The 21,822-nt window shown below is 36.1% G+C and overlaps 1 protein-coding gene across 1 annotated transcript in view; it reads right to left on the bottom strand.

The window, feature by feature from the left end:
* The window catches only part of DDX10 (DEAD-box helicase 10), a 154,511-nt gene that overhangs the window by 108,627 nt on the left and 24,062 nt on the right, over nt 1-21,822 (bottom strand). The window contains exons 10-13 of the mRNA XM_056492541.1: nt 21,340-21,441; nt 14,577-14,664; nt 8,919-9,007; nt 540-1,011 (exon numbers count right to left, since the gene is read on the bottom strand). Of these exons, the coding sequence (XP_056348516.1) occupies nt 540-1,011; nt 8,919-9,007; nt 14,577-14,664; nt 21,340-21,441 (751 nt within the window). The remainder of the gene's footprint in view (nt 1-539; nt 1,012-8,918; nt 9,008-14,576; nt 14,665-21,339; nt 21,442-21,822) is intronic.

Raw genomic sequence — 21,822 nt, 5'->3', positions numbered from 1 at the left:
TTTATAACTGTGCTTTACAAGAGACATGTGCACTTCCTATCTCTCTTTGATACTGCCTCAATTCTTAATAGCAATGGTCCTGCTGAAAGTAAAAGTCATTGTTTGAAGGTTACATTCTCGTAAAGATCATTCTCCTATGATTTCTGTCGGGAAGTGGCTCATCATGTATTGCAGTTCGGCTCCCAGTGCTATAAACCATGGTTCAGCATCAAAATTATGACTGAAAGTGGCAGCTATTTAGACAGATAGGTACAAGCAAATTAGGAAGGGATAAGAATTAAAACTGTCAAAATTTCCCAGGTTTTCGAGCCACATTACTTATAAATTAAAGCGAGAACAAGGATATTGGTTATGCAAGTAAAACTACACTAACTACATAAAATGATAAAAGCTAAGTCCCACCACTTATCTTTTGGGAGTATTTATCACCTCTGATACATATGTACAACACATCTGACTTCAAGCAGGTATCCTTCCTTGGAGCAAGTCCAGTTAAAAAATGATTAAGACTCATGAGCCTTACAATAAAGCGCACTTACCGGGGCTGGATTATCTTTAGCTTCCACACCAAAAACATCCCGTTGTTTCACTGTCAGCAAATCAAGGCCTTCAGTATCGTCCTCGTCATCATCATCGTCATCATCTCCAAAGAACTGCATGGAGTCTGAGTTTGGTACCCTGTCAGGTACATGAACTTCTTTTTCCTCCTCCTCAGACAGCTCTTTTGATTCATCCTCAGACTCACCACTCTCCTCAGCGCTGCCACTGGAAGCAGAACATTCTTCAGTTTCTCTTCTTCTCTGCTTTTCCTTTGTTTGGTTAACAGATGTTTTTGCACTGAAATTAGTTCCACATTTCTCCACAGTTTCCTTGCTTATCAAGCTGAGGGTCTTTTCGTTTTGCTCTGTCTCCTCCAAGTGGTCTGTCCCATTGGCTGCCTCACTGGCACACAGCTGTTTCCGAACTCTTTGAAGGAATCTCACACGAGGTGCCATTGCAAGACCAAGTGATCTAAAACATGGAATTAACCAAATAAATTTGAAAGGCAGATACACAAAATTTGACTCAATTAGAAGCCCTTGTTGATGGCTCAAGTGATTCAATTTCAATTATGATCATTCATATTGATATATTTTGATCAACACATTTAGAAAAATCTAGCATGAAAAGTACAAGCGAACACTGGAAGAGGAAGGAAGATGAAGTAACTATTTCATTTATTAATACATAATATTGAGAACTCTCAATAACAATTACAAATCTCCCAGGAAGGAAAGCAAACTGGTAAGTTGTAGATAATTAATTATCTATGATTCACAGTACAACATGGCAGATGAAAAACCAATGTAATTTGGTATTGAAAATACATGAATTTCATCTCAAGGACTGAGGTAATACTGATCTGTCAAGATCCTTCACTACTGGAAGTACACCCAGAACATTATCTCCCCCATCCTCACAGTGACTGAGAAACCAGGAGAAAAAAAAAATGGTATGGATGAATGACTAACTGCAGAAAAAGCTAGGGGAGAGATATTTCTCCCTTAAAGGCAATCTCACCTGTTTTCACCTCTCTACAGCAAGGCTTTACCTCCATGGCATATGTAACTAGCAGTGCCAGCAAAACTATTATTTTACCCAGTTATTCATGACAATTCAGAGTTATGTTAATAAGCATTATATGAAGGGGCAAGAATTGCAGAAAAAGCAAAAATCCTGTCTAGCAACAATACTGGAAAGCACTGCACGGGAAGAGAAACCCGGACTTCAACAGCCCATTTCACTTCAGTAAACTTTGTAACTGTCCACTGTTACTACACCTGACCCTGTCAAATCCAAATTTTTTGAAAATTAACTCTTTCAGAGCTCATGAGCCTTCTCATTAGGGGAATAAAAAATATGAGGGGACACTGGTATTGGTGCAAGGAACGCAGAGAAAACCCACAATACAGAACTGAAAGTAGTACTTGGTGCTTGTACATACACTTAACAAAGGAATAAAGGATTTAACCAACTACAGTGACTACAAATATACACAGGCACCCACACCTGTAAAAGACTAGCTTCTTTCAATTCAAAACATGCACAGCTAGACACCAGCTTTCCTTTCAATGCTGTTCAAGTAAATAACATAATTTCTTTTTTTCACTACACAGCCTCTGAAAGGAACCCAGTCATAGCATAGGAGAAATATCTAATCTGTACTACTCAGCAGAAATGTCATTATGAACAGTCAATGAAGCGCCCAAAAGATACTGCAGAGCAGCAAGAGTACACTGTAGGTCCTGGAGAGCCTTGAACTTTTAATGGTAGCCAATGGGAAAGGGTAGTCAAAAGGAGTGCCCTGCTTAAACAAACAAACAAAAACCCCAATTGTAGCCACACCTGTGGTTAAACAGGGCACTTTTGGTATCAGCCAGAAGTTAAAAGTAAACACAAACTCAAACAACAATACACACTGTTAGGATAAAGAACAAATCTTCCAACAAATAAAGTTTATTTTTAATGTAAAAATTTTCGTTTAGTGTTTCTGATAATTCAGCACTGCTCTACATGCTATTAACAGCAATAACAAAGGAAATAGAATTTTATTAAAAAGGATCAAAGGAAGTTTTTATCCAGTGTATTTTGCACATTTATTGAGAGTGCAGAGGATAACACCATTGGGGACTGAAATTGGAGCAACTAGCGATCTTAGACTTGTTTTACTGTTTGACAGCAAACACTAATTACCTTTGCAATGAAATGATCTGTTAAAGTTTGGCCTATTGACTAACTGTAATGGAAATAACCAAACAGCAGATGTAATGCTTCACTGCAGCAGCTGGAAGCCATTCAAACCTGGAATTGGGCCTTAACACCAGGCACAGTAAAACACACATCAAGAGATTGCTGCATTCAGTCTCTTCAGCAAGGGATCAAAAATCAAATCCTTTGCAAGAGAAACAGTTTTTTACTTTTTCAGATTTCACATTATTCTACATAGAGTATCGCTGTCAAGTGTTGACAAAGCAATGCAAGCAGCAATACTGTGTGGCAACTACACAATCACTTGTCTTTCTCAAGCACAAAGTACACAGGATTGAAAACTCTGATTTTATCAGAGATTTTCTAGCACCAAAGACCAGGAATACACATGCATAGAAAAGTATGACAAGGTGAAAAACTATTATCTGTTCAGCAAAAGTTACAGAGCAGAAAGAGCAGTCCATGATGTGGACAAGACTTCACACTACAGATTTTTTTTTCACTCAACTATGAAATTCCACTTCCAGATTGTTGTACCACACTGATGTCTTACTTTAATAATTGAATAAAATTAATTGTCAGTTAGTCTTGGCAAATTTTTCTACACTGCTTAGCAAGCCTACCAAAACAGACCAGTGCTATCAGAATTCAAATTACTTCCAAAAGAACACAGATCTCAGGCAGAAAGGAGAGAGAAGGTCAAATTTATTTGGTAAGACAGTAATAGTAGATAAGCTTAGAAAAAGTGTATGAAACAATCCCCTAATAGTTTTAATTGCATAACTTCTCATAGAAATGTCAGTGTTTTGGCTCATTACTGCCTCTTTTTCATAGGATATTCCAAATGGAGAAAAATCTAGGACAAAATCTGGATATTGTACTACTGCTAAAATCTTCCCCATATTTTAAGATTTGACAGTTGTTTAGAAACTATTTCTTAATTATTCACCAAATCTACAGTTCAGTCATACTGAAACAACTCAATGCATGAACCAGCCTTTATTTTCATAAACTAGAAAGGGCATTATTAGTTCTCAATAATTCATTAGATGCCACTCAGACCACAATCCTACTATGACTGAAGTTGTAAATATTTTTTTACTTTAGTGCTACTATTTCACACACTCACCTGGAATAAGAAATGTGCAGGGTTTTCTGACAGACAGACAGAAAGCAGATAAGTTATTCAGTGAGATTTCATAAATCCCTACAAACAATACTAAAAACACACTAACACCACAATGGCAGCCTTTGAATGGCAACAACAATTAAATTGGCAAACCAAACAATCCTATATCATATTTTGGTGTGAAATGCAATGACTTCTTAATAGCAAGCCCTTCTAGAAAGACATTTAAAATCAGCTTCTAAAGGCAATACTGAAACCAAGGAAGTGTTTTGCTGCTATAAATCAAAGTAGAGCTGACAGTTTTATTCCTCAACTGAAACCAAGGTGGCCAGACATCAGCATTCCCTAACACTGATTAGAGAATGCATAGAAGTAACTAAACAAATGGCCTATAATGCTCAAGTACCTTTGTAAATTTAGTAGCAAGTTCACAAGGACTTTCAAGAAATCAGTGAAAAGAGTAAAACTGCAAAGAAATAACACTGTACGACATTAAGAATACCTCTTTCATTTCTAGTGAATAATGAAGATCAAACATTAATCAACTTTTTTTTTTAAATAACTTAAATGAATGGTGTTACAGACTTAAAATACTGCCTCTTCTAACATTTGTTAATTGTGCTGATACAAAGATCTGGAGTGTGTTTGTATTGACATGTTAAGTTTACTTTGCCTCTACTGGGAAGAGAGAACAACTGGACATCTCTCAACTCTTTAGAAAGACCAAACCTTAGACACTCAAAGCTAAATCTATCCTTGCAAAAAAGAAATATAAGATCAGTAAAATCTTTACATTTAAAAGTGTGACAAATTCTCCTAATTTGCTCCTAAAAGATTACTAAGCCTTTTTAAAACACAAGCCAGCTTGTAAAGAATCTAAGGTCATGTCTGCTGAACTGCTGCACAACAATTTTACACAAGTTACTGATTCAGTCTAGTATTAACTTAGTACATTTACTAAATATAGACATATTCCATTAGTGAACTACTTCAGAATGATCTGAACACAAAAACACAGCACAGAGCTTACTTTTACTGTAGAACAGGTTCAGACAAAGATTTAAAATAGGTTGAAAAAGGTTAAATACTCCCAGAAGCTATTTCAAGAGAAGAAATATGTATTACTTGCCTAGAAATATATGCTACATCCACATTTAACATTTAAAATGTTATCAGAAGCCAGGATGAGCAACCATTTGGAAACAGGAGAAATCACATCAACTGTAAAGACACAAATCTGAACTAACAGGCTTCCAGATGGTCTGATTAATAACCAAAAGGAACAGAGAATTTTTATTTGCTGTGCTATTTACTTTACCAGCCAGCTTTATTCCTCTCCATTAAGGAGCTCAAATGCCTGACACTTTATTAGTAATAAGGAGGGCCAAGCTATTCAAGACTTTATGTGTCAGGACCAAAGAGAAGGAGAACAAAGAGGATCTCATTGTTGCAACCTAGTAATTCAGAAGACCAAGATGTAGTCTTCCTTACAAAAGAAAAAGGAACACTGCAGTTCCAAACCCTGCTGGTGCTCCTTGGTACCTGAGCCACCCTGACACCTGCTCAGAGGGCAACACAGCAGATCACAACAAACAAGGTTTTCTAGAGCACTTTAAAAACCCCTTCTCCAAGTTAGCTGGCTTAGCCAACTCAGATAGGCACTCTAGTGGAACTTCTATTCACGCATATGCAAGAACATTCAGTTCTAAGGTGAGTGAAGGTCAATAGCCAGCTTGGCTGCAGAATGAGAAAAGATAGCTCAAGATCCTAGAAGAAATGAGGGTGATGACTAAGAGAATAATGACCCTGGACTTGGAAAGAGGAGACTGCAGCTTCTTCAGAAAACTGTATGGCAGAAGTTTACAGAAAGAGTTACAGAAGCACAGGAAGGGACAGCTGGATCTCAGGTGGCTGAGGAGGAGCTCAGTGAAGAACACCCAAACTCTGCAAATACTGCAGGGAATGCCAGGGTCTGTATGAGCAATAACATACGAGGCTGACACTAACCAGGCAACAGCATGGGAAATAGTAAGTCTGGTTATAGATGCATGAAGACTGGAAACAACAGGGGAAAAGTAATTAGGAGCCAACTTTTTAGTTAGGAGAATAGCATGTAGAAATAGTAAGTGTAAGGACAGCCAGAAGGAGGGCCAAGAAGCAACAAAGGGATGACAAGATGTGCAAAGCCTTCAATGGGCACTGCCTGAGGACAGGACAGGCAGCTCTGAGAGAGGTAACAAATGAAACCTTCTGCCCTGACCATGCAGTAAGGGTCAGGCCAGGGGTGAGGATCAGTGTGCAGTGGGTGATTTCTCTGGTTAGTAAAAGGACAGACAGATGTAGACAGATGGATCATGTATTCTGCTATTGCCCATTTCAGTCCTGACAGCACCTGCAACTACCTACTACTTTTTAATACTGATCTGCAAGCAACACTTGCAAAACTATCTGGATACTAAGGAATGTGTATCTGACATTTTTCCAATAATTTGGCTTCAACTTTTTTTATTTATTCTCTGTGTACTGATATAGGGAGAAAAAGTAAAATATGCTGCATTTCTTCTGAATGACATGACGACAGTCACAAAGGAATTACCTTCCCTGGCAGCCCCTCAGAATTGTGATTAACCTGTCCATCCAGCACACTCAACTGCTGAGATCTGCCCCTGGAGACAGAGAACAGTGTGTATATATATACATATATGTGTGTGTGTGTGTGTGTGAGAGCAGCTAGCAACATAAAGTGCCTGAGAAAGAAAATATTTCAAAACACTGCCTCCTCTCCAGGAGACCAGACTAAGTAATTATTCCTTTTCACCCTGTTGTTTGTTTACATTTTCTTCTGTTTTCAAAGCTGTCCTTTGCAATCAAAAGACAAATTTCTCTTTTTAATGCAAGCACCTCTCCTTTTAATGAAGCATCTTCTCCTTCATCAGACTTAAAGGCTGTCTATGTTAACACAGGGCCTACACAAGTCTTCCTCCCACAAATTACTCTTGATAGCAATTTATAATGAGAGAATAATAATGCACCATAGCTTAAAGGTGATCAATCGCTAGAATAGATGTGTGTGTGTGTGTTTATACATACATTTTTTATATCTTTTGTTTTATATGTACTATATATATATTTATATATATGATCTTATATAACATAGAAAAATGAAAAAGACTTGCTTTTCTGCAGACTCAATCATCAGAGCTTAAGAGAATCTCAGTGCACAGACCTGCCAAGCAGGAGAGCAAGAGGGAATGTGGGCAACAGCCTGCAACACAAACCTGACAGGGGCATTAAGCAGCCTATTTTCTCTGCAGGATTTTTATTGGAGTAACATCTATCAAGCTAGCAGCAAATCTCCACAGAAAGGCTGAAGTACTTTTCAGAAAATGCACACAGAAGGTAAAGGGAAGAAAGGATTCTCATTTCAGGTTTTGCCATAAGTTTGTGTGCAAAACAGAAACCAAGGTTTGCTTCTGGATGCAAAATTCAAACATATCAGACTTTGAGGGACTTTAATATAAATGAAGATGACTGATCCATGTATCAGTGGATGTGCACTGAACTGAAAGCTCGGGAACTGCTGGGTGTATTTAGGTAGACTAGAAGTCTGGAGAGCAAGGAAGAAGAGTGCCAACAAACTAGAACAGAATCTCCATATTATCTCCCAGATTTATTATCTTCTGACTTTTTGATTACACTGCCACATATTTCACAGCCTTGACTAAACCTCTCCTGTGCTCTCCAAATAACTGACCCATTCCTTGCATTTTATTACCGTAATTACATTAGTAGCTTTCCAAAGCTAGGACTCAGAATTATTTTGAGGAAGGTCCAAATCCTGGCACACAAACCTGAGAAGAACAGAATTGCAGACTACTCCATGTACAGATCCTAGATTGCACACCATGCTGAAATCCAGAAAGAGGCACTGGGATTCTGAAAACTCAGCACTGCCACCATCTGCTAGTCTGTTTCTTAAACTGGTTGAATTTGTATGGTTATCCCTCTTAGCCCTAATCTTCTGCTGCTATTCCTTACATTCACAGCACAGTAAGACCTACAACAGATTTTAAAGATGATGACAAACCACACAAGAGAAGGGGCAGGCATTGCATGTAGCAAAAAATTTTGAGCTTATGCTAGTTGTCCTTTTTCAAAATGTCTTAGTCCATGAAGATAAAAAGCGTATTTTATAATAGGCTTATGTATCTTAAAAAAACATAATCATGGCAGCACAGCACAGAAAGACCAGGTGTTCCAGAGCCTAGTAGTAATCTGTCACATTTTAGTTCATTATGCCACATGCTGGGAAGTTAGCCTTCTCTATGAAATTTCAAACATATCAAATTAATTTACTAGGAACCTTTGAACACCTTCCTGCTCCCTTATGACTACCCTATGTCCCACAAGATTTCAAAAACGTCACATCTTAAAACAATTTCAGGGGGCTGTCATCTGTGAAGTCAACCTGTCAAAATTAATTTCCCTTCCATACAAAATACAGAATGATTCACATATAGGTATAAAAATAGACATAGCAAAATAGATGCTATTCAGTCTAGTGCAGATGCTTCATCTTTACCAAACGCACTGAATCTTCTGAAAAGTAATTGATGGCCAAGGAGAAGTGTCCAAATCACACTCAAAAAGAGACTGCAATATATCATCTTTAGATACTCCAGTTCATTTTTAAATAATAGACTTTACAGGTTGGTATTTGGCTATAAGGTTGAACAGCAAATGTGGGGGGGAACACCAAAACACTATTCCCTATCCTTTAACTTAAGAAGTTATGTCTCCTAGTGTATATAGCAAATGTACCTTCTGCTCTAAATTATTTCTCTGTACAGCAATAAATTCTTTAATACATAATTTCCCTTTAGAATGTTCTTTGAAAATATGCAAAAGCTCAGCATGAATATGAAACTACACTAGAAGACTAGAAGTCCAATTCTGTGTGTTAACACAACCAAAACAGGTATTTAAAGACTGCAAAACTTCTCACTGTACAGCTTTCATATTTTAAGTTGGCCATACTTACAGGGCATATTCTGCTAGAGGCAATTTGAAAACATCGAATACTTCTTTGTTCTTCATTAAGTAAACTGAACGCAAGTAGGATACAAAACACTGAAAAAAAAAAAAAAATTAAAAAGACACCATTCAATTACCAACAAAAGAAACAAACATATTGTTGCTTTAAACACAAAACAGAATTTCCCTATTAGGTGGTCTAACATCAATTTCAGACTGAAATTCTTTACAAAATACTCATCAGACAAAATTTCTCACTGCTACAGAAGTGATGCAACTTCAAGTATTCAAATATTTCATTACATTCACATTGGCTGAATTGACTGAATTTCCCAATAGTATGTCATGTTATATTTTCCTAGAATGAAAATATGACAGATTAGTCCTAAGGAAACATCACTGATTCAATTTGATTTTTCTTCTCCTAGCTTTTCTGAATGTTGTTATGCTATCAGTTAGTTTTTGATATATAAATTATGAGGAACTTAGAACAGACTTTTTTGCTATCCATCTGAGGTGTCCTGACTTAATCTCAGCCACGAGCAGGAAGTTATTCAGCTCAATATAGCTGCCTTTCACTGTGGTCTAAGATGATTCATATTACTTTGCATTTACCATCAACTCATCACATGCACACAGTCAATGAACACAACTCAGCTGCCCAAGACAAATTCATTATACAACACCTACTAAGACCAGACCAAGGTTGAAGTATCAATTAATCACAGACTTTCTCAAAAAAAAATTGGAAGCACTGCATAAGAGAATAACTTAATCTTGTAATGCATTTTCCTGCTGACCTTCCAAAAAGAAAAGATTCTTATTCTTCTCATGCTTCTTTTACATAGTCTAGTTCTACCTAGCAGCAGCAGCATAAATACTGGAAAATTTCAAGTATCAGAAAAGATGCTTGGATTTCTGCTGCTGATAACCTTATTTGTAACAAGTGCCAGAACTCCTACCATGAGGCTTAAACCATCAAATGCTAATAACAACAGCAAGTTACACTGACAGAGTTACATTTAAGCCTCCTATAATCACACCCTTGTCCTGTTATGTACAGTGTTATGCATCTATTGGAGAAAACTACTGTATTAATAATTCATGTGGAATTTAAAACAAAAAAATATATTTCTTGTTAACCTCAGATAGAGAAGGAAACACCCAACAGGAGCATTGATATCTGATGGGGATTCTTTAAATGCTTCTAAGAGAAAAAAACACTTTCAAAGATGAAATGAGAGATAGGAGAGTAAATTAAGCAATGTTATAAACTCATTCTTTTCTCTTGAGGGAACTGAAATAAAAACTATTGATTGCAAGGTATGTAGAGGAAAGAGATACACTTTGCAAGCTGCCCATTGCTTCACTATAAATTTTCATTTGCTTGTTTTTCCTAATGCTGAGGGTTTTCCTTCCCAATTATGTCTTTCAATTAATTTTAGCCGTGGAAAGTGAGATGAATTCATTCAGCTGCTACCAAGATTGAGATGTGGAATAAGGCACTCTTTGGCTCATATTGTATTATTAATCATTTTACAAAGGTAATTATTAGAATGTTTAGGAAAAGGCTTCAAATTTGACAGATCTCATTAATCTATTGTTGTCTAGCAAGTGACAAAAATCAATGAAAGCCACTTTCTTCTCTGCAGTGACAGATGGAAAAAAGTAGGTTAAAAAAGAAGTATCCTTCCTGTGAATCTAAGATTTGCAGATCTGAATATCTACATGAGTCACTGCTTGCTACAGGGTTGAAATCTAATTATGTCTGTTGGATATCTGACAAAGCTATCCACTTACCTTACTAGCATATATTTGGTACACATGGTCTAGAAATTAACAAACTATAAAGGGCAGAAGGAACACACCTTTTCATGCTTTTCAAGCCCTACAATAACTAAGAATGAAACACAAAACAAATGCATAAAAGAGTTGTTTTACTTTACAAGAAGAGAAATCAAGCTATTTACTTTGATTTTTTTTTAATTTGATTTCAGTGTATTCACTTCAACCTCTGTCTTAAATTTTGTCATCTCAGTTGGATTTTATTCAGTTATAAGGGAGAACAAGTTTAATTTAGTCAGTATGAACTTTCTCCCAGCTATTTTACAATTGCTGTTGTCCCCTGCCATATCTGCTGTTTCATACCACATTCAAGGCTTTTTTGAAATACCTGAACATTGCAAAAATATTATATACATTAACTTCTATGGAAAATGTTATGGTTGGGCATTATTAACATATTACAGTTCTATTACAATTGTATCTACAGGTCTTCAAAAGCACTGGAGATTATTGTACAAGTACTGGAAATACATAAGGAAAAACTACCATGCTATAAATTTTGATTTACTGATCTATTTCCTGGATAACTGTTTTAAGTATTAAAATGCACACAATTCTGATGTGCTGTTTTGACAGTAATTTAAAAGTAACATGGTGTGGCTGGAATCTCAGGCTGTAACACCCTGCACATCCCTGTGGGTGTGATAAAGAATTTCATGGACACACATCACTTCAGTGCCACAGTAACATTCAAACTAGCAAGAAAAATAGATTCTTTTTTTAAACTGTTTTCCAGAACTGGCTAAACTGACATATTAAATATTAAAATTACAAGAAATGCCAAGAGGCAGCATCAGTCCATGTGAAAAATAGCAAAGGTTTCAAAGGAGCCTCAATCTGATTGAAACTGTCTTTCCAAGCAACAGCAGGGGAGCCATGTCCTACCAAATGAACCATGAAGTTTGTTGAAGCAATTAGTAATCAAGAACTTTCTATTTTCAAAGAAAGTAAAAGCACCTTGAAGTAAATCAACAAGCTTAGAGGACACAATAATTTAGGCCTCATGCCCTCAACACATGGTGACAGAGTACCATCCTACCTGAACTTCTGTGCATAGCTGTGCTGTTTCACTGCTACCTCATCCATTCAGGTTGGGATTTCATTTTTCACACTACAAATGTCAAGAACGTGGTGGCTTGCAACAGACAGGCTAGACAAAATAACACTCATGCCTCTGAGAAATCCAGCACTTCACATAAGGATCCAAGGACTTCATTTGCATTAATTTTATTGTTTTATTCACACTGACATGTGAGACTGCTTGGGCATATTTGCATAGTATGTCTGAACATTGACAGTTAACCCTTGGGAGGGACACTTCTGTGATAAGCCATTTGTCCATACTTCCAGTTTTTCAAAAGCTGAATGTATTTACAGCTTGCCTGCAAAAATGACACTTCTCTGCTATCCACAAATTAAAAACTGCAACAAAAATGGCCTGAAAGAGAAATTATATGGCAATTAAAATTTTTCAAAACTAGTTTAAGTATGTATCTGCAATACAGACAGCCCATGTCTGATTTTATTCTTGGCTTTTTATGAAACTTTATCATTATCTTCTTCTGCTCAATTCAGAATGATCCTTCTCTGCCTTCTAAGAGATTTTAAAAAGCCAAAGGCAGAAACAGAGGTTTGTTGGTGTTTTCATTCCAAGAAATATGATGCTGGATTCCTCCTACTCTCATCCTCCCCCAGCTGCTCTGTCACTTCTGACATAAATTGGTGTAACTGCAACTTCCCATGGCAGCTGGAGGTGAATGTTACACGTCACCAGTGCCTCTGGTTTGTGCAGCACCAGGATGAAGCTTACACTGACATTCCACACTGCTTCAAGTAATGCTTTATGCACTACAAAAACCTGGAATACCTAAACTCCAAAAATAGTTTTTAAAAGCATTCCCTTGGAACATTGCCTTAGACACTTTATTCACAAAGCTCCCACAGAGCTCCTCAGGCACTTTGATTTAAATCTCCTTGTTTAGGAAAGCAAGACTGGAATTCCTCTGACTCACTAAGTGTCCCTTGCAGGCCTGCAAGATAGGTCACATCACACAGCCTATCTCTGTAGCACAAAGAAACCACCATTCATCCATCAATCCCAAAGGGGTTTTAAGGTATCTGTGCCAGAAGGCATTGTAGAAGTGCTTATTCCACCCTATCAGCTATAAATAAAAGTTCAGGCAGACTAACTCACAGAGGACATCTACAGCTAGGTGAGATGAATCTCACCTAGAGTTTTAAATATTTCAAGTTGACTCATTTTACATCCCAGTTCAACAGAAAGCCTAAAATTCTTGGCTTCTCTAAGCTTTCACAATCCTCTTCTCATTTTACCCTACCACTCAGGTTTACCAGTATACCTTGAAGTGTCAGTAATGCCCACACTAGTTCATACAAATAAAAAGTTATTAACACTAATCCAGAATCTCTGCAACCATGTATTTCTCAGGCTTTGGCATTTCTAGATTTCTCACCACGTGGCCTTTGGTTGTACTCCTTTAATTTGACCTACATATATAAGAAAAAAATGACATGAAAGATTTGCCTATTATCCTTCCAACTGTGTTTCCCTGCATCTTAGAGTTTTTGATTTTGTATAGTTTTGAAGAGGCTTGATACAATTACAGAATTTACATGCTAATGATATACACAGTTAAAAAACAAAAAAAAAAAAACAAAACAAAACAAAAAAATCAACAAAAAAAAAATCAAACCAGTAGTCTCAGAAAAACAACATGTTGCAGTGCTTCAATAAAACAAGTACTAAGCTTTATTCCAAAGAGTTCAGGGCCTGAAAATATTATAAAACCAGAGAAAGGTCAGCAAACATGTTTAGTGGTGGCAAGAGGCAATACAATTTCCAAAAATGTTTCACAGGCTACCTTTCACAGAAAGGGTCTTTTAAAACCAAGCTCATTTTCATCCAGGAACCTACTTAGTTATTTGAAGTTTCCCTACCTTTCCCAAACCTGATAAACACGTGGTAAAATTCACATATTATCCATGGAATTGCCCAGCATTAACCAGCATAGCAAAGAAATCCCATTCATGAACCCATTCACATAATTCTCCACCTTACCTGGAAGAGCTATTCTAAGCTATTTTGCTGCTCATTTACATCTACATAAAAGTTACAATGCTTAATTTAATGCACTGGATTTTACCCTGAGAAAGGACCAATTGTCACATATATTCAATATGACATATATGACAATATATAACAATGAAAGATTGATGAAGGTGGGCATGTTGAGGCCTACATGGTTTCATATTTCTAACTTTTCAAGTCAAGTAATGTGATCTGCTATTTTTAAATAACCTTTTTTATTAGTAGCATTATTTTGAAATTTTCTGTATCAGCTTTTCAAGAAGTCAGAGTAGTTGAAGTTGAGAAGAAACTTCAGAGACCATCTAGTCCAAGAGCCTGCTGAAGCCCAGGTCAGCCAGGGCAGGATGCCCAGGAAGGTACCCAGTTTTTAATAACCAGCATTTGGAGACTGCACAGTCTTGCTGTTCTAGTGTTCAACTACTCTCACAAGAAAGGCTTTTCCTGGGTTTAAATTGAGCTTTTCTTATAGAAATCTGTATGAAGAGGCCTGTTGACTCCTCTCCTGTCACTGGGCATCACTCAGAAGACTCTGGTTCTCTCTAATTTATGTTTCTCTCCTAATACAGGAGATTCTCCAAGTGCTTAATTATGTCTGGTGGTTCTTCAGCTCCAAATACTGCTTCTAAGACATGTCTGAGCTGGTCAGTTATTCAAACAGCAGTTCTATTCAACTAACATGCCCCAAGAATTATAGTGTAGCAGATGACTTACCCTTTGAGCTTTCTCTTTTAACTCCTGATCTTGAGCTAAGAACGCTTGCATCTTCTTCTGGATGTCTGTAAGTTTTTCTGGATTAATTCTAATTAAAAAAGAAAAAAAAAAAAAAAAAGGAAAAAAGAAAAAGCTTTAATTATTAGAACATGCCAAAATAAACACCTATTAGGTTCTCAGGAGCATCTTCACATCTTTTGCATTGTTTTAATATGCACAGAGCTATTAGCACTGACACAGCACAGAATGGAACCATATTAAGGGTGAAGATTACCTCAAACAAATAATACAGAAAAGACAAATAGCAGCTGTTTTATTCAGACAGTTTTCACAGAAGGTGGTGAAATTTCTTTCAAAGTAAAGCAGAAATCAGCAGAAAATAACTTCTTTATTTTATAAAAATATTGCAAAAATGCAGAAACAGCATAATGAATTATAGTACTACTTTATATTGAAATAAAAGTCTTCATAATGAAATTGTCAGCATTTTTAAAAGCTTAAGTAAGATTCATTGTGCCAGGAATACTGAAATTTAAGTCCTTCTTACAAAGAATAGCCAGGTGAGCAATAATAAAGGACATTGAGATTAAACAGATTTAAGAGCTTCTCAAGCAAATAAAGAATATTGACTGCACTACAGAAATTGCCATTAAACCTACTAAAAAGATATACAGGTCATCTCCCAGATTCTGAATTTTTAAACTTATTCAAGTGATACCTACATTATAGCAAGTTTATCTGCCCAGATGTCTTCTCATCTACTTTTGAGCTGCTACTGCCACCCTAGTGTATCATACAACCTAGCAAACATGGTGGGAGGTTATTCTTACTAAATATGAAAACAGATATCAAACTTAATTCCCTTACAATTTCCATTTCTTCACTCTGTTCAGATACAGCCAAGGGAAAACTACAGTGCACACAAGCACTATTAGCTACAGTTTTAGTGGAAAACCAAAATACATGAGTTCCAGTTTCCAGACAGCATATAATTGGCTCTAAAAATGTAAAGGCAAAAGACAGAAAAAAAGAAGTGTGAAATCCTGAGTGGGGGACAAAGTGACCAACAAATCTTTGAAAGATAATGATACAAAAAGTAAAGAAAGGATAGCATGAGTTATAAAAAAATTAATATGAACACCAGTAGTAAGACAGTCCAGAAATTCCAGATTGCTGCTAAGCTATGGGAAAGCTATAAAGAGATGACCTCAAAGCCCTTAAATTAGCCAGTGCCTTTTTTCCTTGTCTCCACTCAAAGTGGCAGCTGCAATCAGCCAGCTAACAACAGCTACAGCACAGTGCAAGCTCACACCAGAATCACAAATCATGGGAGGCCAAGCACTCCGATAAATTAGCTGGGTAAAAGAAATTTGCTCCATAGCAACTAGAGAAAGTAAAAGCACTTGGAGTCACAGTTATATCTAACCTCAAGAACTCCTCTGAGATGAAGGAAAAAGAATCCTATCAAACAGGCCATGTAAATACAGTGCTCATATTCAAAGGGACCAAGAAGAAAGTTAAAAAATTAACTTTTTCGTGATACAAAAAAAAAAAAGAGCAATTGGTAAGGACCTAAAGAAAATAAGCAAATATACAACAGCTAACACTGCTTAGTCAGAAGCAAAATATGATTCATCAGTTTAATTATCCTCCATAGCAGCATTAGCAGGTTTTAAGAATGGGAAGGAAACAACAGATGTCGTATTTGGTGTCAGGAAAGCATCTGGCAGCTGTACATTCTCATAAAACAGGGAAACATGGTCTTAGTGAAATCTTTAAGTAATGTAAAAATGGCCTTGGAGCACTATGCAAAGAGTAGCTGAGACTGCCAATTACTCCCTGCTGCCACTGTCAAACTCAAACTGCTTACGAAGTTCCAATTTTCACCTGGACATGCTATTACTCATTATTTTCTATGACTTGATTGTTGTAGGAATATGATTCATTGTTTAAAACAGACTATATGTCATTGAGGCTCCAAGCATAACAGACAACAATTCTAGACAAAATACAGCAACATTTTGTAGACCGCATATAAATTTTGGGTAATTTGATTGAAATTTGCAAGAAAGGGTTTGAAAAAGACAAACCCACAATATACTTCACATTTAAAAGCATGGCTAGATATTGTGGCATAAATCTAAGCAATGTCAACAAAGAACATGGTACTCCAGGCACATTTTGAGCTTATGTGTTTGTTAATGAATGAGCAGATTTGCAGCACTATCAAAAAAAGAGTAGTAGTAGTACTGAATTCTCTCTTCTCCAATACCGTATCATGACAGTCACCCACTATAATCATCCTCTCATGCTGAGATTTAAAGAATGAAAAAGCTGGCCACTATTAAATTGGATTTTGGCTTTAATGAGTTTGCATGTTATTTCTTCTTGAACAAATAAAACACTTTACAATAAGTTGTATACATGTGACTATTAGGAGAAGCAAATCTAAAAGCTAAACACTGAAATGAATCATCATAACTTACAAGCTTGCCTAAATGGCTAAGAACCAGTGAGTTAAAACCAACTAGGCAAAGGCTAGAAGAGGATTTTATAACCTCGTCTGCCATTGAAGCAGATTGGTTTTTTCCAACTCTGTGATCACACATCTTACCTTTAAGGAGCAGTACAACTTTCTGAAGCTATGGTTTTCCCCACAAGTTGCATAAATGGCCACACTTGACTGTGCTATTATGTAAACACGAACCCAGCTTGCTTGACCTTATGAATTGATCAGACAGCAATCTCCAAATTTCCTGGTTGATACACAGTTTGATATCCTCTCATTTTCCCTGGTTTTAATACTAGGATACAAGCACTGTTTTAACTAGACATTGTCTTTTCCCTACTCTTCTCCAAAACAGAATTGAACCAAAAAAGATCAACAACCACCTAAAAGACCCTGCTGCCCTGATGTAGCAAAGCAGTTTCCATATTCCACCCAGCTTCCAAGCAGCAGCAGGTTTTGCACTGTGTTCTCAGTCTGGACCGTGGCTCCCTGTGGTTACACAGACTACCCAAAGGCTGGAGGGAGAGGGAAGGGCTGGCACCTAAGCAAGGCTCACCCCAGCAGATCACACACAGGGGTATGACCACACTGAATAGTGACACCAGCGAATTGTCTTACAGTAACCATGGCAACTGGGAGGCAGTGAGTTTTAACAGATCCCCTATATTAATATACCAACATGTGGAATACACATCCAAGTATTATCCACTGTGAGAAAGAAAAAAGAAGGAAAAAAAAAAGGTGTTTTGTTGTTGTTATTGCTGCTTTCCTCATAAAACACATTTTTCTGCCATAATATTAAAGAAAACTATATTACATCATGGGTATCTATACACTTGCACTTCCTTTGGTAAAATTTTCTAGACACAAAATCTGTTATGGTAACCCTTGAGGAAGAAGCTCTTTTTACCCAACAAAGTTGGATGCGACAAAGTAACTTCAAAATACTATCAAAAATAATTTAAGTTTACAGCTTGAATGGAAAACTTGGAGATTACAGACTCCTTTTACTACTTTCAGAGTACCTTTTTGCCATATTTGAATGCTCTAAGATATCATATTTATTACTGCATATTTTGCAGTCTCTCTTGCTCTGTTTGAACAATTAAGAAGTTATGTACTGTTAAAAGCAGTGTACCTGTAAATTGGAAGCTTGTGTTGATTAGAATGGACTAGTTTACTGAAAACCTTTACATGCAGCTTAGATCTAAGATTGAAAATTAAGGAAAGAACCTAAACCCTAGTCTTTCAAACAGGTATCAAGGAAAACAGAAAAGTCCTTCCTTTCTCTACTTTCAAATTATGGAACTGTTTTAAAAGGTCTGTCTATATGAAATAAAGAACATTAAAAATAGTTTGCAAATAAAAAAATACAAAATCAGAAAAGTAACAGTCTTCTTATTACCACTATACCAGACAACAGGTTAATAAGAACAGCAAAACAAACACTTGAATAGACCACAATGCTTTAGAAACAAGCCTTTGAAGAAAAGCTTCCAGAGTGAATTCCAGAAACTTGAAGAGTTAAATTCTGCTAGCAGTGAGCAATGCTCATTATCTTCTAATTCTCAAGCTAGAATTCTTAAGAACCTATACCTAGGTGAGTAAGTACAAACAACAACAACGAGAAGACTTCACCACAAGACCTGAAACATCATCCATGGGTTCATGCAACTTCTTAAACAGTAGATTAATTGACAAATCACACTGGGGTTGTATTAACTGGGAAACTGGCTGGAAGCAAACAGCATGAGAAAATTTGTAGATAAAAACTTCTTGAATTAAATTGGTTTGCAATCAACAAGTAATTACAAGAATAACTTTTTAAGGATTTTAGTTAGCCTCTTACAAGGCAATGCTAAGTCTTCTAAACCTTTACACACTAGGCAGACAATTCTAAGTAAAAGCATTCCCCTTCATTATGATGTTACAAATTCTATTAGCTTGTTTTGTAGACTGTAAAACTGGATTTTGGGACAGGCTGTTAAAATATATTATTAATCAAAACCCTTGACTTTTCCAATAATGATTCCAATTAAGAATATTACTTAAATGTATTTACAATACATATGTCCTAGTGGCTTGGTAAAAAAAAAAAAAAAAAAAAAAAAAAAAAAGCAGAGTTTTCCATTAAAATAACATCAGATTAACAACATATATGTTAAGAGATGCAGCTATTTATGTCTCTCCAGAGGCCCAGGGGTGAAATATTTGCCCTATTAAAATTGGATTATTGACCCGGTATAAAAACATGGATTTCTATTTACATGGATAAATACAGCCTAAAGAATTTTTTTACCACTTCCTTTGACAAGTTGTTCAAACAATTGACACCATTACTTACAAAGTTAAAAGGTCAGCCAACAACGAAAGGGGAAATATTTACAATGTGCATGAGATCAGACATTATTTGCTGGATATAAAATAAGATAAATTACTTGAATAATTACCATTTTAAGAAGGAAAAAGATGAAGTTTGGAAAGAGAGAAAGAATTTACTGCAGTGGTTATACAAGAGATCCTTTTAAAGCACTGTGATGCTTAAGGAAAAAGAAAATATCAGACTTCAGTTTCTTTACTGATATTATCCACATTTGGTTGATGAGGTTTTGTTTGGGCTTGTCATTAAATAGTTGCTGGACTGCATTCTAGTCCTTATTTCACTGTTTTCAAAAATTGTTTGTGTTTGAAGTTCATGCACATCCTACATGGATTTGATACATGTATTTGACCAGAAAAGGTGCATTTATTTCACCAGCTGCTGTGTACTCAGTTTGTTACACAGAAATAGCAGTCACAAATACAGCTCAGAAGAGCCTTTGAAATGGATATCCTATACAACAAAAATACTTTAAAAAGTAAAACTAAACTTTAAATCCACCAAGTTTCCACTTTAAATCCATGCATGTTTCTATTCTCTGAAGAAATGTCAACCTGTCCATTTTGAGCAAATCTGAAGATTAAGCAATGAGATGTAAATAGCCACCTAAAGCTTCATCCTAATTTCTTCTCACAAACAATTGTTCTACAGAGAAATTCAGTACAGTTAATTCTCTTCTTTGCTTAGATATCTGTATCTTCACATGCAAGCCACAACTTTTCAAAGTAAAACTTCTGCTCATACCCACTCATACAGAAACTTTTATTTTCTACCTTACCATGATTCTCTGATTTCTTTTATCTCTGCTGTATAATTTTTGGCATGGTATGATCTGACCTTTTTAAGTGTTAAAAATGGAGTCGGGGTCGTATCACATCATCTGGCTTGTTTTCAATTCTTCTTTTGCATTTCCTTCACATTCTCTTTTCTCTTTTAATTCAATATCAGATTGACAGGCTGAAAAAACAGTAAACTCCTTTCTACTTATAGCTGCTAAATAAGAAATGACCATCAATTTTTTCAATGGTAATCTTTTGTTTTCTAGTATTTTTACAGTTAGGTTTTTTGTGTTTCCTACATATCCATTACTCTGCATTTAAAAATACATACGTATCCATTACTCTTCCATTTTAAATGGAAGCATGCTTTTTTATTTTTACCTGGCATTGTTATATGCTTCTGCAGCTCCTTCAAAGTCAGTTCTATTTGTACGGATATGATAGCTCCTTACAGGTTTCCCTTGGAAACCTCTTTTTAGTATGTAAAATGACCATCTTTTACTTCCTGTCCTTCAACTAACTGATTCAGAAAGGTCATGACAAATTGGATAAATAGTCTAGAGCTAAAGAAAAAAACAGATAAGAGAAACAAAAATGATAACACCAATGAAAACATACAGGGATAGATTAAAGAAATTGTAATTGTTTAATCTGCAAAAGAGAAAGTGCCATTATCATGTTCAATTACATAAAAAGTAGCTGCAGAGAGTAAGAGAATACATTGCATTCCATATATTCTTGGCACAAGACAAAAGAAATATTTCATTTAAATTACTTACAAGTCTTATCAGACACTTGAAGAAAAAAATGTTAATGGTAGTAACAACTGAGTACAGATGATGTCTCTTTGGGAAACTGTGAATATATTAATTGGCATCTGATAAGTATGATTTGTGCAGCTCATCCTGCTTTTGGGAACAGCAATAAAATAGGTAACCTCTCAAGGTCTTCTCCTTCTACAACACTACCAAAACTAATTCATTTCTTTGATTTGTCCAGCTCCAGGCAATTAAAGCACTTTATCAAGATTGTCACAGACTCATCACACATTACTCTTGCAGAAAGAAGGCTGAGTAACAGACATTAGCCACTTACTTGATTTCACTGATAGGTACTTTCCTCTGTGCCAGCTGTTCCACCATGCCTTTTTCTTCTGAAGGAAGCAATACTAACAAAGCTTCACCACCTTCTTTGTACCTGATCAAAAGGAGAAAAAAAAAACCCTCAAGCAAACATGAAAAAAATTACAGTTTTTGCTGATGTTTTCAACAGCTAATGAGAATTTACATTTGATTCCTTATAAGTAATCCAAAGAATAGACAAAACCACTTAACAAAGGGAAAAGAAGAGGCAAACCGGTTGACTTGCCAATATCCCTACTTGAGCTGATTTTAAAACTACACCTAGTGTTCTAAACATCTAGGGCTAAGACATGGATTCAGATCAGTGAATCTTTTCTTCCCTCAGTTTGAAGTATTAGTGGCAAACAAATGGCATTTGATCAAAGTGTACTTTGATTACAGTACTAGAAAATCCAGCTACTTGTATTCACCATTTGCCAATAGGCAAGGTTTAACA

Source organism: Oenanthe melanoleuca, chromosome 1 (assembly GCF_029582105.1).
Source record: "Oenanthe melanoleuca isolate GR-GAL-2019-014 chromosome 1, OMel1.0, whole genome shotgun sequence".
Taxonomy (NCBI): Eukaryota; Metazoa; Chordata; class Aves; order Passeriformes; family Muscicapidae; genus Oenanthe; species Oenanthe melanoleuca.
Note: the sequence above shows the minus strand (reverse complement) of the source record. Positions and strands in the feature narration are given on the sequence as shown.